Consider the following 16,368-nt stretch of genomic DNA (forward strand, 5'->3'; position numbering starts at 1 on the left):
AAAGCTGCTGTTGGGAGCCTGCTGTGCTGCCTGTGTGCAGAGATGAGGTCAGGAAGGGGAGGTGGCACAAACAGATGACGAGTGAGGTGTCACCTAGAGGTTGTGGGCAGGTAAAGTAGTCCTTACTGTCACCACAGACAGACAGAGCCTCTGGATATGTGCTGCCAGGCAGTCCTGTGTCCAGGGAATTCGGATTTCCCTTACCTGCCAGGATGGAAAATCTTAGAACAGACACACCATCTGCCTTAGCTGGGCAGCCTGCTGCTCCCTGGAAGTGTATCCAGTAAACTATTGCAGTGGCTGGGGAGACGGCTTGGTTGGTAAAGTCTTTCTGGGCAAGCATGAGGAGCTGGGTTTGATCCCCAGCACCTAATGTAAAAAAGCCAGAAATTGTGTGACGTGTGTGGTATGTACACAGAGGGGAGCCCTGGCATATACCAGAGATGTAAACAAGTAGCCACCCCTCTTTATGTGCACCAGTTTGTATAGTACCTCAGGACAGTGAGATCATGTGCAGTTAGGGCAGAATTATATACAGATAGCCAGGAGGTGCAGGAACAAGTGTCTGGAAGTCTGCTGAGGGTCCAGTGACTCCACCCACTTGTATGAGAGAGCATTGACAGTCAACAGGCCCAGTCTTGGGGTCTCTTGCTAGGAGTTGGAGGTGCTCTGATGGGAGATAAAAGCAAGCAGCTCTCAGTTGGGGCTCCACCTTCCTGTAGTCACCAGCTGCACCAATCCTAGTATTTAGGGTCTAGGAGCATCACGGGGCCTGGTGACCGAAGAGAATGTTTGCTGTGGAATGGATCGGTGCTTACTGTACCCTCTGAGCATTTGAGCCTCTGGATGTTCAGAGCCATGTCCTTTTGCTGTGGAACTGACTGACAGGGAGTCTATATGGTGCTTGAACTTGAAGCACCATCCAAGGAGGTCACTTGGGTGCAGTGGCTCCCAGCTAACCCGGCATCTTGGCTGATCTCCTGCATGGTGTGCCCCTGGCCAGCAGGTGGTACTAGCACTGTTCTGTAGGTGAGTGTTCAGAGAAGCATCTTGTCCTAAGGCATCCATGAGTTGGGATTTTAAGCCTAGTTTCAGAGACAAAGCTGAGGTAGCAATGGGCAGCTGATGACCTCCACAGGTCTCCGGGAGTCATGACAGTATCTACTCAGGCGTTCATGAGCCCAGGTTTGACTCGCAGCTCCATCTTTTTACAATGAGTCTGTATCAGTTTCTATATGAGTTTGTGGTTTCCACCTGGTAGGGCTGAGAATTAATTGAGCTATTTTGAGGAGTGAACACAAGGTGGCCCTCTGCAACTGCAGACTGCTTCCCTGCTTTGTGATGATTGACAGTGACAGTTACAGTGCTTGACACCTGTGGTGTTAAGGTTTGACCTAACTTCTCCATCCACAAGCCTGAGATTAGAGCTCATCAATCCAGCTGCTCGTGGTGGTGCACCCCTTTAATCTCAGCATAGATCTCCGAGTTCGAGGCCCGCCTGGTTTACAAAGCAAGTTTTAGGACGGCCAGGGCTATTCAGAGAAACCCTGTCTCGAACAAACAAAAACAGGCAAGATAAAGCAGAATTTCCAAGACTGAAATTTGAAGGAGTCCTCTGCCCCTCTACACCCATACTAAGAATTTGGACGGCACACATTGGAGAGACTTAGACTTCTCATTACTGGGGCAAAGGTTTTTTAGTCCATCAGCACCGATATGGGCAGCACTCCTCTTCGCCCACCTCAGTGCACTGGTCTGTCCCCCTTGCCTTACTCTGGGTCGAGCCTCTGCAGTCCCCTTCCTTGGGAGCTTACATCTAGACTTTTCTGCCTTTGGCATGCTCCGAGCTTCATTTATGGTCTCTGCACTCTAGACAGAATGTCGGCATCGTCAGAATTCTGTAGAAGTTCCCAAAATAGAAGCTGTTTTTACTTCCCAGAGTTTTTTGTTTTTATTTTAATTCCATCTTTATGACTCTCTTTTTTCCCTCTCACATTAGTTCAGCAGTGACTTAAGTGCATATAAAAATATTTATAATTTGGCATTTTGTTTACTTCTAAAGACTGGTCCGGTATCTCCCATTATTGGAACAGAAAAGGCCCTTTTGCATTAAATGTTCTGGCAGGAATGCCTGGATAGGAGCCACATGTGAAATACACCTTGAGATGTAGCAGTCAGCTCTGAAGTATTCCTTTTATTTTTATCTCGTGTACGTGGCTTGTGCCCTTACCTTACATCATGACACGTGTGGAAGGAAGTCGAACACAGTTGCAGGGGTTGGTTCTCTACCACCATGTGGGTTCCAGAGACCAAACTCAGGTCCGCTGCCTTGGCAGCAAATCTGTTTACCTGCTGAGCTGCTAAGCTGTTTGGTCAGCCCTCACTTCAGGTCAAAGCACATGGAAATAATTTGTCCTCAGTGTCTAGTGTGGAGAGGCAGGGAACCCCTTGGGTCTCTGATAGCTGTGGCCCAAAAGCAAGAAGAGGAAATCTAATGAGCTATAAGCAGCCCTGCTTTCTGGTCAGGAAGGGTGGCTGGCTTGCCTTCCTCCCCATCAGGTCTGATTCAGCCTGCCACAGGCTCAGGTGCCTGCTCAGGGAAGCAGGTGGATTTTTTCTTTCTTCCTCCTTTCCATATCGCCCCCCCCCCCTGCATGCCAGGATTAAAGGTGTGCACCACTACCGCCAGAGGGGAGCTGTTTTCACCTGAGCACACAGTTCAGGTGAGATTTTGGGTATCTAGGAATATAATACCTTCCTGAGATACCAAATGCTTCCTGCCATTGAGAGCAAAGGAAAGTGTTGCAGAGAGCTTTGTTGTTCATGTTTACTGTGGTTTTGCCCTTGAACCCTTTGATACAGAGGTATTGACAGAATCTATATACCATTTCAATAATCATTACAGAGTTCCCTATCAAAAATCACATGCTCGTGTAATTTGAAAGTAAGGGCAACCATTAGTAGTCTCAAGTTAACAGCCCCAAAGGGCAAATGGGTGTGTTTGTGGTTATACAGGGGAAGGTCTTTGCCATATCCAAAGATAAAAATGTGAGCGGAAAATCTATGGCTATGTGATTTCCTCAGAGAGATGAAACATGAAAAGCCCGTGGCCAGTTGCTGGAAGTAAGGAGGTTGCCCCTTGGGTTTGTGAACACTCTGTGTACAAGGAAGAAACGGAGAGGAAAGACCCAGCAGGCTATAAGATGCAAGCAGCTATGAAAAGGTATAGCTTCTAACAACAGAACCAGAGGCTGGAGGGACGGCTCAGCAGTTAAGAGCACTGGCTGATCTTCCAGAGGACCCAGGTTCAATTCCCAGCACCCACATGGTGGCTCACAACTGTCTAACGCCAGTCCACGGGAATCTGACACCTTCACACCAATGTACATCAAGTAAAAGTTAAATAAATTTTAAAAAATGTATTTAAGACAATAGTGGCTGCTTCTACTGCTCAGATGGGCAAAAATCTAGAATGATGGAGGGGCAGGGAGAACAGGTCCCCATACAGTCTCAGCCCACAGGCATACTGGATGTGGCTTCTGTCTGACTCAGGAGTTCTACCTAGAAAGCAGTGCACAAAGAAGTCCATGCTTATGTAACTGTGTTCAGTACTTAGTACCTGAAGTGCTAGGCTTGGTTTCCTTCAATAGATTAGATGTGCCCTCGTTCAACAGAAAGCTAGACAACACAGATGTTTAAAAATGATACAAAATGGGGCACTAGGGCTGGGGACATAGATCAGTCAGCTGGGAAAGCGCTTTTTTGCACCCAGAACTGAGTAAAACCAGCATGGTGACACATGACTGTAATCCCATGACCAGGATCAGAAAGAAGTTCAGGGTCATCAGGTCAGTCTGCGTTATATCAGACCCTGTCTCAAACAAAGGAATGAACATAAGGATGAATACTTAGAATGTAGTTAGGGATGATGCTGGTTCAGCTCTCCACACACACACATTATACATAAGGACTGAGCAGGTTGTATTTATATATTTAGGAATGTACACACAAAAGGCTATGAATTTGAAAGAGCAAGGAGGGTGTATATAGGCAGGGTTGGAGGAGGAAAGAGGGAAATGATGTGATTATCTCAAAGAAACAAAAGAAGAGGAGTCAGCAACATGGCTCGGTGGGTAAAGTGTTGGCTGTGCAAGTCTGACAACCTGGATTCGATCCCGGAATCCATGGGAAGGTAGAGAACAGTTGTTCTGACTTGCACGTGTATGCCATGGCATGCTCATGCTCACCCTCCAGGCATACACACAGCCTTAAAATAGAAAAGCAAAGAGTGATGCAAGGCATTTAAATTTTTTTAAACTTGAGAGTGACCAAGTGACTCCAGTTGGCACCTGTAGGCCAATGCTTTATTTAAACAGCATGGATGTCAATCCTAGGGCCACCTCAGGAGGAAGAGTTAGTGGAGTCAGCTTTCTAACCCAGCCATGCTGGTTTTCATGAATATATCCTACACCTCTCTGTACCTGGATGCCATCGCTAGCCACAGCTGGGAGGCAGCCCAAGAAGGAAGTTCACTGTGTGGCTGGTGTCTGGGTCTCCTGCCTTGGTGGTGTCCTGCCTCTTCTAGAAAAACCTGAAGGCAGCAGTTTTTCCAGCCCTGCATCTTGGCCTGTGCAGTTTACCTCATACCCAAACAAAACTAAAAACAAACCCAAAAAAGCTAGGTAAGCATTAGACTGGGGTGTGAGGACGAAAAATTCCAGTCAGTGGCTAACATCCTGAAAGTGCTAGCTGGTGTCATACATGATTCTAGGTGCCCTCCTCACCTGGTTTAAACAGTTGCTCCTACGAGCTAGACACAAGGCTCATTTAACAAGCGAAAATGTCCACGTGGCCAGGGACAAGCAGAGATGCTCTTGGAGTCAGACTTGGGACTTCACGTTTGACTGAAACTTAAAGACTGATAGAATAGGCCAGAGCCGTGAGTGGAGCAGGAACTTGTGTCAAATAAGGGCCACTGATTTGTTACCTTTGTGACAGTTACTCTCATGTCCTGCCAGAGGCCCAGAGATGACTATATTTCCAGATTCTTGTACCCCTTGCTGAGCCCGCCTCCCTCCCAGCCCAGATCAACATGACATTCTGGAACATTGCCTGGTCCTAGCCCCTCTGGTGGCGACCCCTAAGTGGCAGGCAGGGTCAAGGCCAACTTGTTGCTCTCCAATGCTGCCAGCTATTTCTGCTTGTGCTAGTTTTGGAGGCTGGGAGTCAGCAGTGTATCCTGTGCGGGAGACCAGCTCCCACATTATTATGACAGGGAACTCTTGAGAGGGATAAGAACATTAGGTAGAAATATAGAGGTAGGGGGCTGGAGAGATGGCTCACAGGTTAAGAGCACTAGCTGTTCTTCCAGAGGTCCTGAGTTCAATTCCCAGCAACCACATGGTGGCTCACAACCATCTACAATGAGATCTGGCTCCCTCTTCTGGCCTGCAGACAGAACACTCACTGTATACATAATAAATAAATAAATCTTTTTTTTTCTTTTTTCTTTTTCTTTTTTCTTTTACAATACTATTCAGTTCTACATAATAGCCAGATTCCCTTGTTCTCTCCCTTCCTGCCCCCCTCCCCTTCCCCCCAGCGCACCCCCCATTCCCACCTCCTCCAGATCAAGGTCTCCCCCAAGGACTGAGATCGACCTGATAGACTCAGTCCAGGCAGGTCCAGTCCCCTCCTCCCAGATTGAGCTAAGCATCCCTGTATAAGTCCCAGGTTTCAAACAGCTAACTCATGCAACGAGCCCAGGACCTGGTACCACTGTCTAGATGCCTCCCAAACAGATCAAGCCAATCGACTGTCTCACCTATTCAGAGGGCTAAATAAATAAATCTTTAAAAAAAAAAAAAAAAGGAAAAAAGAAATATAGAGGTAGAAGGCTAGAGGGGAGAGAAACAAACAGGATAGCCTCAGGAGGCCCCTTCTGTCACTTCTAAAGGGCTATTGATAGGAATGCCAAGGGGTGGAGCAAAGACTTCTCCCCAGCTCAGCCAAGTGCAGACCCTTTCCAATCACCTGGTAACCATGCACATGGTCAAGCAATCCTCTAATGCAGCCCTGCTGGGTAAAGCAAGCTCAGATCTCACTAGGAAACCTTTGTGGGCCTCCACAATCCTGTCTCCTTGGGTTGCCTGGTTGGTTGGTGCATTGTGACTGAATAGTTCAGGTTTGATGCTTTTGTCCCTGGGACCTCTGGCTTCCTCTTGTCATGAAGGCAACCTTTCAGGTGTTCTGAAGATACCCACATCTGGACAGGCTCCTGCCAGCTCATCAACTCCCTGCTGCTGCCTTTAACTGACTGCCAGGCTTTGACCCTGCCCTACCTCTTCATGTGCTGTCCTGTCCGAAAGACCACCTTCCCTTGCTTAGAGGCACTCTCCCAGACCCTGACCTGGGAGAGAGTAATGCCAGGCTGTGGCATATGTTAGCGCTGTTAGGATTTGCTTTGAGGACAGCCTCAGATGTCCCCATTGTATGAGATACTGAGGCTCAGCCCGTAAAAATGCTCTGCAAGCCTGACAAGCGGAGTTCCATCCCTTGCACCTGCCTATTTAAAGGTCAGAGGAGAGGACTGACCCCATAGTGTCATCCGACTCCCACATATGTGCACCTCTCCCCCAGTAATAAAACAGATTGTGCCAATCATTCCGTGTAATCTTTTTAGCTTTGTGAGACAGGATCTATGAGTCTTGGCTGTCTGGGAACTCTTGTAGACCAAGCTGGCCTCAAACTCATAAAAATCTGCCTACTGCCGGGTGGTGGTGGTGCATGCCTTTAATCCTAGCACTCAGGAGGCAGAGGCAGGAGGATCTCTGTGAGTTCGAGGCCAGCCTGCTCTACAGAGTGAGATCCAGGACAGCCAGGACTGTTTCACAGAGAAACTTTGTCTCAAAAAAACAAAACAAACAAACAAACAAATCTGCCTCCCAAGTGTTGGGATTAAAGACATGGACCGCTATGCCCAGCTTCCCTTCAGCCTTTTGGTTCAGTCAAGAATGTAGTAAACATGAGATGTGGGATGCTACAATTAGTGAAACAGTGGCCAGTTTTACAGTCAATTTTTGTAAACAGCAGTACACTCTAAAACAGCAAAAGCCAGTGAAAGGACTCACACTTGCTGTGCAAGCCTGATGACCTGAGCTCACTCTCCAGAACCCTTGTAAAGGTGGAAGGGAGAACTGACTCCACAAAGTTGTCCTCCGTCCTCCACGTGTGCACCCCACATGTACAGTAATTAAAAAAAAAGTTAAGAGGTAAAAAAGTGGTCAAAAATATAGGAAATATGTCAGCCAGTTAACAGTCCTCTGTTAGAATCAACTATTGTGTACTGTGGGCACAGTTGTGGATATGGTCCACTAGTGTACACTCAGCACAAGCTTGTGCCTATCTGTGACACTACATCTCACTGGTACAGTGGCTGCGGCATCAGAAGTGACAGGAGCTTCTCACCTGTTACAAGTTTACAGAGACACTGTCTTAGAGGTGGCAGGCTGTTGAATGAAATGTTATAGGGTACATGATTGTGTAATGAGGCGGTGGGTCAGGATTCTGAAAGAACGTATCTGACTCCAAGGAACAAGTTTCTCATGTAGCTCACCCCTGTGAATCCCAGCACTCTGAGGCAGAAGAATTACTGAGTTTAAAAACAGTCTAGGCTATAGAGTAAGACCCTGTTCCCCCTCAAACACACACACCCTTGGATAAGACACACATCAGGTTTCATAAATAACTTCCGTACATCTGCGTTCAGTAGTTTTCAAACAGTGGTTTATTAAGCCCATTTAACATCTGGTGCCTTCCCGGAGTTTCTGGACCCAGGCCCAGCTCAGACCCACAAAGGCACCAGTCCCCAGGACCAGGGTGATGGCCAGCAGGAGGAGGAACACCCAGAACAGGGGTCTTGAACTGGAGTTGCTGCTGGAGCCTGTCAGAGAAGGGTGGAGAGGATCCACCTGGAGCTGTCTGTCGGCAGATAAGGGGCTGGGCTATCTTTGCTTAGTTCCTCATCTCGTGGAGTTACGCCACCTCTGAGCTTCCCTGTTTCATCAGTATTTTTAGAGAGAAGGCCATGGCCCTTGGGGCACCCCCAAACCCTGCTACCTGAAGGCTCGAGTTTAGCAGCATCCTCAAAGCCCACTGCTCCTGGAGAACTCACGATGTCCAAGGCCTGGATGGTGCTGTTGTAACCAGAGGATCGCCGGCGCCCTGCCGAGGAGAAAAGCTGTCTGACTTGCAGCTCCTGGTGGTCTGAGAGTCAGCCCCAGGTCTAAGGTTGCATCAAAGAACAAATAACATCCCCACCCAGACTCACTTGCAGTTCCAGAGTCACAGATAGTAGAGCATGTCTCGGGCCCCTCAGGGTAGCAGACAGAGGCACTACAGAAGAAATAGACCTAGAAAGAGAAACAGTCAAGAGGTGGGCTAGTTTTGTGCAGCTGGGCTGGCAGCAGAGACAGGATTGAGGGATTCAGGTGCAGGACTGTGTTAGTGCAGGGAGAGACATGGGCAAGCAGACGAAGACCACAGCTGCTCCATTTTGGTGGGGATGCAAACTGTGTTGTTCCCAACTTGGAGTTCAGATCTTCCTCTTTCTGAGAACCCAGACCTGCAGTAGAAGACCTTCCCTGCAGGCAGGGACTGTTGTGTTCAAGAGAGCGACAGTTTTCTGCTTGCCCTCTGCCCCTAGGAGCAGAACTGTTGGAAGGCAAGATGTTTTCTTCCCACCTACCCAGCTAACAGGAGGTGAGGTTTGGCCACAGAGCCAAACACCATATGTCTGTTATTTCCTCCTTACCCCTGAAGACAATACCTGGAGGCAGAGGGGGAAGCCACGGTACCACTGCTTCCAGGAGACAGCCCAGGGGAGGTGACCAGAGGGCAGCACCAGACCACCTCAGCCATGGCACCGTGCCTTCATGTAGCAGGTCAGTGCCTCTTGGCTCAGGAGGCAGCACCCAGGCAAGATGGGAGAGATGCCACCCCGAGTCACCCTCAGCTCTGCCTGCCAGTGGGACCAGTCCACACCCGACGAGTTAAGGGCAGTGATTTGCACATGACAGATCTGTGAACAGCGTGTGATGAATAGGATGTGCCATCAAGCAAGGGTGGGACTGTCCTAGCCTCACCGACAATGTCATTTGTACACCATACAGGAAAACCTAAGGTTTAAACACCTCTTTCTTATCTTTTGGAAAAGTTGCTATGTTATAAACCAAAGCAGAGGAACAAGAAACCCATTATCACTTTGAGAATCAGAAGTGGGGCCACGCGAGAATACCGCAGCTGGCGTTCAGATTGAGGGCTGATTGTAGCCACACTCCGTGTCCCTCTAACGTTCATCTTGTGTGTGCTTGCATGTGTGGGGGAATGTGCATGCCCCAGCACACGTGTGAAGGTCAGAGAAAATTCTGGGAGTCGGTTCTCTCCTTCCACAATGCGGCTCCATCCAGGGATCGCCATGGCGATAACCACCTTTACCTGCTGAACCATCTCGTCAGCTACTTTTCCCTTCTCTCAAGTTGTTTATGAGTCATCTCTCCAAAGACCCTGCCTCCTACCCCTTGAAATTGTCCACAGTACTTGGTGGAAGCCAGCTCTACTCCCCCCCACCCCCCGCCCGCCCGCCCCCATTAGCTTGCAGGGTGCTGAATGTGGTGACCAGCTAACTGCCACTCAACAGGTGGGTGGGGCATGAGGAACGCAAGGGCTTCCTACCAGTCCCCTCAGGGCATTCTGGGAGCTGGAGTCCAGCAGAGCGAAGGTGGCGATGGTGAAGCGCTGGTAGTGAGACCAGAAAGGCAGCTCTGCCCTGTCTATGGCCACCAGTTGTGTCCTGTAGTTGTCACCCTTGAAGGGACACCTGGAGCAAAGAGAAGTCCAGAAGCCTCCTTAGGGGGGTGTGGCCGGCAGGAAGCCCTCCTGGGGTGCCACTTAGTCACCTGCTGCCACTCACCCATCGGACAGGAGGGGCCACTGGGGCTGCTGGAAGGGGCTGACGGTGGGAGTGGCCCAGCACTGGTGCAGCACCAGGACCAGACTGGGGTCGGCTCTCTGTAGGAGGTGGACCTCCACGTGGACTGGTTCCTGAAGCAGTCTCACCAGGGGATAGTCGCTCTCCTGATAGTAGGAGCTGAAAGTCTTATCTGTGGAGAGAGGGCTCGTGAGCCTGGGGCGGACTGTGTGCATCAAGGCATTCGAGGCAGGAGGAGAAAGCAGTGGGTGGGGTGGGGGTGAGGGTGAGGGAGGGGGGCCGTACCCTTGGCAATCCTCAGCTCCAGCCGCAGGGGTCCAGACTGGGTCACAGGGGCAGGTGGTTGGGGTGAGAAGATCGATGCCTGGATGGGCAGGAAGTCACTAGCATTGAAGATACAGCGAACGTGAAGCCTGAAGTCCAAGAGCGAGAGGTTGGGGGAGGCCACATTATCAGAGCACCCTGTTTAATCAACCACATCCCAGTAAGATCCTCTGCAGAGCGTAGAGATGCTTCCGTAGGCATCGCTGGGGCCTGTGGATATCACTCTTCACCCTGCCTGCCCTTCTGCCCACCTGGTCTGCACAGGACAGCCTGAGCTGGCTATACCAGGCCCTACTCTAAGGGCCAGGTACCACAGTATCAAGACAACAGGGCTCTGTCCTGGCACTTGAGGTCTTTGAAACCTGGCAGGAAGACCTGGATGGTGGAGCCAGGAACAAGCCGTTTAACGCCCAAGCTACATTTATCCCCTTTGCACCATTGAGAGGTTCTAGGGAGGACTGTGTGAGGCCACAGGACTGTGTCTTTGAAGGAAGCCTACCGATGTCTACTGTCTCCCTCGGTAGCCTGAGTGCCACGTGGTCACCGATCCATGCCTCCAGGGTTGCGTGCCCACTGCCCGCTGATGGTGTGTTGTACCGCTGTAGTAACTGCACCAGCTGTCAAGCCTCACCCTCTGCTGCCTTGTACCCCTCTAGTCTAACCCTGACAGACTCCAGCTGCTCCCCTGCACTTCTCTGCCCCCCCTCCTCCAAAACCCCCCAAGGCTGTGCTGAAACTGGCCGCCTCAAGTGGCCAAAAGCTTAAAGCATGTTACAGACTCGTGCCCCCATCTCTGGACCATAAGTACTTTGTGCTGAAGCAAAAGACCTTTGTGCTCTGACACCAAGTCTCACACCCTAAGCCCGTGGCAGATAGAGTCGGGGAGAAAAGGGCTACCAGGCACCCGCATGGCCCCAAGCACAGGCCCTGGACAGCCCACGGCTGATGTCCTGGCTCTCACTGGCAAACACTGGCTGGCGCTTGCTGCCTTGCCCTGGAAGCTCAAAGCCAGGTTTAACAAGGGCAGGCTCCCTTGGGGTCACCCCTAACTGCCGCCCTAGGCACCTGGGATGGTTGTGGCCCCTGAGCTAACAGGTCCAGGAGGCCTCTCTCCCTCTAGGGTTCCTTTCCCAGTTCTCTCCTCCACCACCCCCTCAGATGCTTCACACTGAGGTACAGTCGCCTCATCTATGGTGTCAATCTGGTGGCAACAACCACAGCTCCTTCCTGGGGCCTGAAAGGGAAGCCTTCGATTGCTGAAGGCTTAGTTCTTAGATCAAAGGCAGGGCTCTTTGGGAGAGGAGAGCTGCTGTTGGCTCTACCTGGGCTGCATATACAGATGTGCACAAAGTACTTAGTCTCTTATTCGCATGGTAGGGGAGGCTCCAAAAGATACATTAGCTCATTTAGGGTCACACAGCTGGGCAATACCAGGGTTAGGATTTGTCCCAGTTGCCTCCAAATCTGTGCTGAATTCTCCTGCACCCCTCAAACCCAGGCCTGTAGCCCAGCTGCTACTTACCGGAAGACACTGTCCCGAGTGATGGAACCTTGTGGCCCCTTTTGGACATCAATGTTAGATACCAGCTGATTCTCATAGATGAGCTGCTCACCAACCACCTGAGGAGGTGATAGTAAGACCCCCTAGGGATGGGACTCATTTCCAGCCTGCAGCCTACCCCTAACTGAAGATGGAGGAGTAGCTAGCAGGTGAGGCCCCTCACGAGGTAGGACTCACTTCTAGCTCAAATTCCACTCCTACCTGCATTGTCGTTCCACAGAGGGTGAGAGGGACGTGGAAGACCACGAAAGCACTTGTCTTCTGGGTAGGGAGGCATCCATTGGGGGCATAGGCCAGGTGGACATTGTTCAGGATGACCTTGTGTGTCAAGGCTGTTTCTTGGGACATGACCAGGGTGAAGTAGCCACTTCTGAAACACTGAAGAGTGGCTAGGACAAAAGCAGATCCGAGAGGCAGATCACAACAGTGGGACTCTGTCTCTCCAGTGCAGAGACAGGGGATGGGCCGCGTGGGTGACAATCAATATTGAATACTATTTAATCACTAGCCAGGAGCCAAGGGACCTGAACACTTCTTCCCAATGTTGGCCTAAGCAAATGCCCGAAGGAGATGATGGAGCAAAGGGCTGATGAAGGCTACAGAACGGTGACTTATCTAACACAAATGTTGGAGATCTGAAGGTCAGGGTCTGTAAGGAGGAACCTAACAGTTCCCTGGGGCAGGTGCTCTTCCAGCTGGGTGTCTGCACGCTGGGAGCTGGGCTCTCATAGACTGCCTGCAATTCAGCTAGATGGAGGGGAGACTTCCCCAGCCATGCCAGGATCCAGAGGAGCATGCTTGGGATGAGAGATTGTACCTGTGTTGCCATAGTAACAGGGCACTTCTCTGGTGTTGTCATAGCAGCAGCCAGCCTGCTGACAGGCTTCCTTGGAACTACTATTGACCATGCAGGGGATGTGCCCAGAGGCTACCTGACACTGCTCCTGGGGCAGATGGGTACCTAGGGTTGGTGACAGAGCAGTAAGGAAATGATTGCTTAGAGCCCAGAGGCCCCAGACACAGGCATGTGCACACAGAGAACTCCCACATACCTACAGAATCCAGCTTAGTCAATTCTGAGGGTCCCAAGGTGCCCCACTGGGGATGAGGCACGGTGGGTCCGGCAGGTCCCAGTCCCGGGGACGGTGGAGCAGGAGTTGGATGGATGAAACTGTGCTCTGGGTACAATGTGCTGAGAAGAGTGTGGCCAGACCCAGCCAAGGTGTGGCCAGAATTGGGGTGGGGGGTAAGAGTATGAGATGTAAAAGGTCGAGGTGTGGTGGGTGGAGCCAGGTAAGGGTCTGGAGTCCCAGTATGGTCTGTTTTGGGACAGATCAAAGTGACATCTTGTGCTATATCCACATGGCCATTGGGCAGTACAGCTTGCAGGAACACCCTCAGGTGGAACCGCCCATCCTGCAGGGGAGAGGACCTTAGCGAGCAGCTGAGAGTGGGTCACATGACACTTCAGGTGAGCGATGGGCTAGAGGCCAGAGCATGCAGCCTGGCTGTTAACCTGTACACCAGCCCTGGAGTGGTTGCCCCCAGGGGTGGCTGTGGTGTCAATGGGGACTGGGCACCTCTGACAGAGAGGGAGCCGATTTGTGACATGTCTCAGGACCTAGTCTGTCATCTACCCTCTCCCCGGCGGCCCATCGGAGGCCCTATTCTTCTCTGGCCACGAGGAACTGTGAGGACAAGCTCCCTCTGTCCTCACTTGTGTGACGACTCTGTCCTTACCTTCTCCAGCACGTGGCAGCCTTTGTAGTTAGCTGAGAATACCGCAGGCTCCTGGGGCTCAGAGACGACCCAGTGGTAGCAGATAGAGCAGTTATTCACCTCAAACCGGTTCCCAAATTCGTCTGGGGAGGGGGAGGGGGGAGGACGTTAGGTGCTGGAGAGCCTCTAAAAATCTGGACAGAGGCAGGCTTGTTTCAAGACCTAGCTAGTTTTGCTCACTAGCTTGGCTGTATGGCCTTAGACAAGTGTCTTTCCCTTTCTGGTTTTCACTTCTGCAGGGGGTTAAGGGGTCCCTGGTTCTTTGTAGCTGGGGTGAAGAGTATTCAGAGGGTTTCAGGCAGACTGAACACCTTATAGTCTGAGTTTAGTTATCCTCAGATCTTGGCTGAGGCATCTGGAAATCCCCAGGAGCCAGAACTTTCTTAGGCACATACAATAAGGGGTGGAATGGGGGAGAGGAAAAGAACCAAGCTTGTTTGTCCTATTAACCAGCTCTTGCAGTCACTTGGGGACCCTGCTAGATGCTCACTCACTCGGTTAGCTCAGAAGAGCAGGCGCCAACCCCACCATTGTCCCTCACCTTTCCCTTTCAGTGCACAGGGCAAGTGGGGGTGGGTTTCATCTTTCGCCACTTTACAGATGTGACTCTGAAGCTGCAGATTCAAGTTGTCACACAGAATGTCCCACACCTGTCCTCTACATTAAATCGCATTCCTCAGGGCTCTCTAAATCAGAGAGTGGTCTGCGGGCCCAGAATTTTTCAGCCACAGATAAGACTGGAAATTCAGAGCCCAGCAGTTTTGAGTCAGAACCCATCTTTCTCACAGGTGATCCCTATGCACAGGAGACGGGGAAATTCTGCTCTTGTGGTCACTCTGGGTGGTGACTGGGCAAGAGGCTGGCTGTTGCAGTCCTCTGAGTGGCCTCTACTCTTCCTGCTCTTGCTCCAGGGAAGAGGTCTAGTTCCCTCCTTGCAGCAGGCTGGGCTTGGGACTGGGGATGGAAGTTGGGACAGGCCTCTTCCTTCACTTACCTACCACCTTGAATCGGATAGTCTGGTTGGGCCTGGGGATCACCAGCAGCTGCATGCCGTGCACCCCACAGTCATAGCTGTATCCAAGGCCAGGCTTGGGGTGTAAATGTTGACCCAATCTCAGGGGAGCTACCACCACCAGAAGCAGGGCCACAAAGCAACCCCAGGCCATGATGGCAGCTCCTGCCAACAGACACCCACAGCAACTCCTAGGGCTGCCCTATCAGCTGGGGGTGGGGGGCAGGCTCTTATATGGATCCGATAGCAAGTGGCAGCCTCTTCGGGCAAAGGAGATCCACCTGGGGGAGCAGCCGCTTAGCCTACAAGGGGCTATGGAGAAACTCTTTCCCCCGAGGCAGCGGAAGGCACCTTCCATCCTGGGTCTATCAGAGATCTTCAGAAAAACTGCACTTGACCCCTCACCCAGTTTTCTGTGGCAGCTGGGACTGCCCAGGGATTTCTAACCAAGAAGTTGCAGACAGGCTATGGGACAGCAGCTACATTCCTGAATGCCTTAGTCTACTGGCTGGGTGCCTCCAAAGTCTCTCTTGGGTGTGGGAGCTTCCTGCCTAGGCAGTCTTCCAGGGTCACCTTCTTCCTGCCCTGGGCCTCAGGACCCTGGGAACTGAATGCAAAGTTACTTCCTGCCTCCATCCAACCCCAGCTCCTGGAAGAGCTCAAAGTGTGCAGGGTGGTGGGTGCTGAGCAATCAGACAAGTGGTAGCACCTTTGAGGGTTCTCTGGGATTAGGCCAGTTAATCGTTAGCTAGCACAGGTGGGCATCCTCTGTTTGAAAATGTGACATTCCAAATGCAAGAGTGTCTGAAATGTTCTCAACACAAGTATGACGACAAAAGTGGAAATCTGTTCTTGACCGTGTGGTGGGTCACAGTCAACACACACACACACACACACACACACACACACACACACACACACACACACACATACACACACACACACACACACACTGTGGTATAAATTACATTCTGGTTGCTAGGTCCACATATTGGTACATGCCTGTAGTCCCAGCACCTGGGAGCCTGTAGCATGAGAATCATGAGTTTGAGGCCAGCCTGGACTGCAGAGGGAGACCTAGTCTCAAAAACAACAACAAACAAAACCTCCACCATTAAGAATACCTCCAGGCTATGTGCATAAAACGTAGATGGGACATAAATGAACTTTCTGTTTAGGATGCCATCCCCAGGAGATTTCATTGTGAATATGCAAACATTACCAAAAAAATTAAATGAATAAATAATAGGGGGGCTAGGAAGGCGCTCAGTGGATGAGAGTGCTTGCTGTTCAAGTGTGAGGACCCGAGTTCAAATCCTCAGCACCTGTGTAAAAAGCCAGGTGTTTGTAATCCCATTGCTCTTGGGACCAGAGATAAAAGGATTGCTGGTGCTTCCTGGCTGATAGCCTGGCTCCAGATTCACTTTCCCAAGGGATTACAGCATAGAGTGATCAAACAGGTTTGTTGGTTCCTTTTTTTTTTTTTTTTTTTTTTTTTTTTTTTTTTTTTTGCCACTTGACACAAGTAAGAGTTATCTGGGAAGAAGAAACCTCAGCTGAAAAGATGCCCCATCAGATTGGCCTGTAGGGGAATTTTCTTGATTGCTGATATTGATGTAGGAGGGCCCAGGCCAATGTGGGTGGTGCTACCCCTGGGCAGGGAGTCCTGGGTTTTACAAAAAGGGTAAGGTGAGTGAGATATGG

At 50.8% G+C, this 16,368-nt stretch overlaps 1 protein-coding gene across 1 annotated transcript; it reads right to left on the minus strand.

Moving 5' to 3' along the window:
* Nucleotides 1–7,771: 7,771 nt before the first annotated feature.
* On the minus strand, nt 7,772–14,869 carry Zp1 (zona pellucida glycoprotein 1). Its single transcript, XM_006993828.3, has 12 exons — nt 14,647–14,869; nt 13,614–13,735; nt 12,926–13,289; nt 12,691–12,834; nt 12,075–12,262; nt 11,835–11,932; nt 10,274–10,401; nt 9,971–10,160; nt 9,733–9,877; nt 8,330–8,411; nt 8,119–8,223; nt 7,772–7,942 (listed from the first exon to the last, which is right to left on the minus strand). The coding sequence occupies exons 1-12, from the start codon at nt 14,816–14,818 to the stop codon at nt 7,800–7,802; spliced, it is 1,881 nt and encodes a 626-aa protein (XP_006993890.1). The 5' UTR covers nt 14,819–14,869; the 3' UTR covers nt 7,772–7,799.
* Between the last annotated feature and the right edge of the window lie 1,499 nt (nt 14,870–16,368).

This window comes from Peromyscus maniculatus, chromosome 1 (genome assembly GCF_049852395.1).
Source record: "Peromyscus maniculatus bairdii isolate BWxNUB_F1_BW_parent chromosome 1, HU_Pman_BW_mat_3.1, whole genome shotgun sequence".
Taxonomy (NCBI): Eukaryota; Metazoa; Chordata; class Mammalia; order Rodentia; family Cricetidae; genus Peromyscus; species Peromyscus maniculatus.

Bases quoted from the DNA above. Each gene is read 5' to 3' on its own strand.
- Zp1 (XM_006993828.3), bottom strand. From the start codon at position 14,818: ATGGCCTGGGGTTGCTTTGTGGCCCTGCTTCTGGTGGTGGTAGCTCCC. The intron at 13,736-14,646 runs GTAAGTGAAGGA...CCCCCTCCCCAG, and splicing joins TATCCGATTCAAGGTGGTAG to ACGAATTTGGGAACCGGTTT. The intron at 9,878-9,970 runs GTGAGTGGCAGC...TCTTTGCTCCAG, and splicing joins TGGCCCCTCCTGTCCGATGG to GTGTCCCTTCAAGGGTGACA.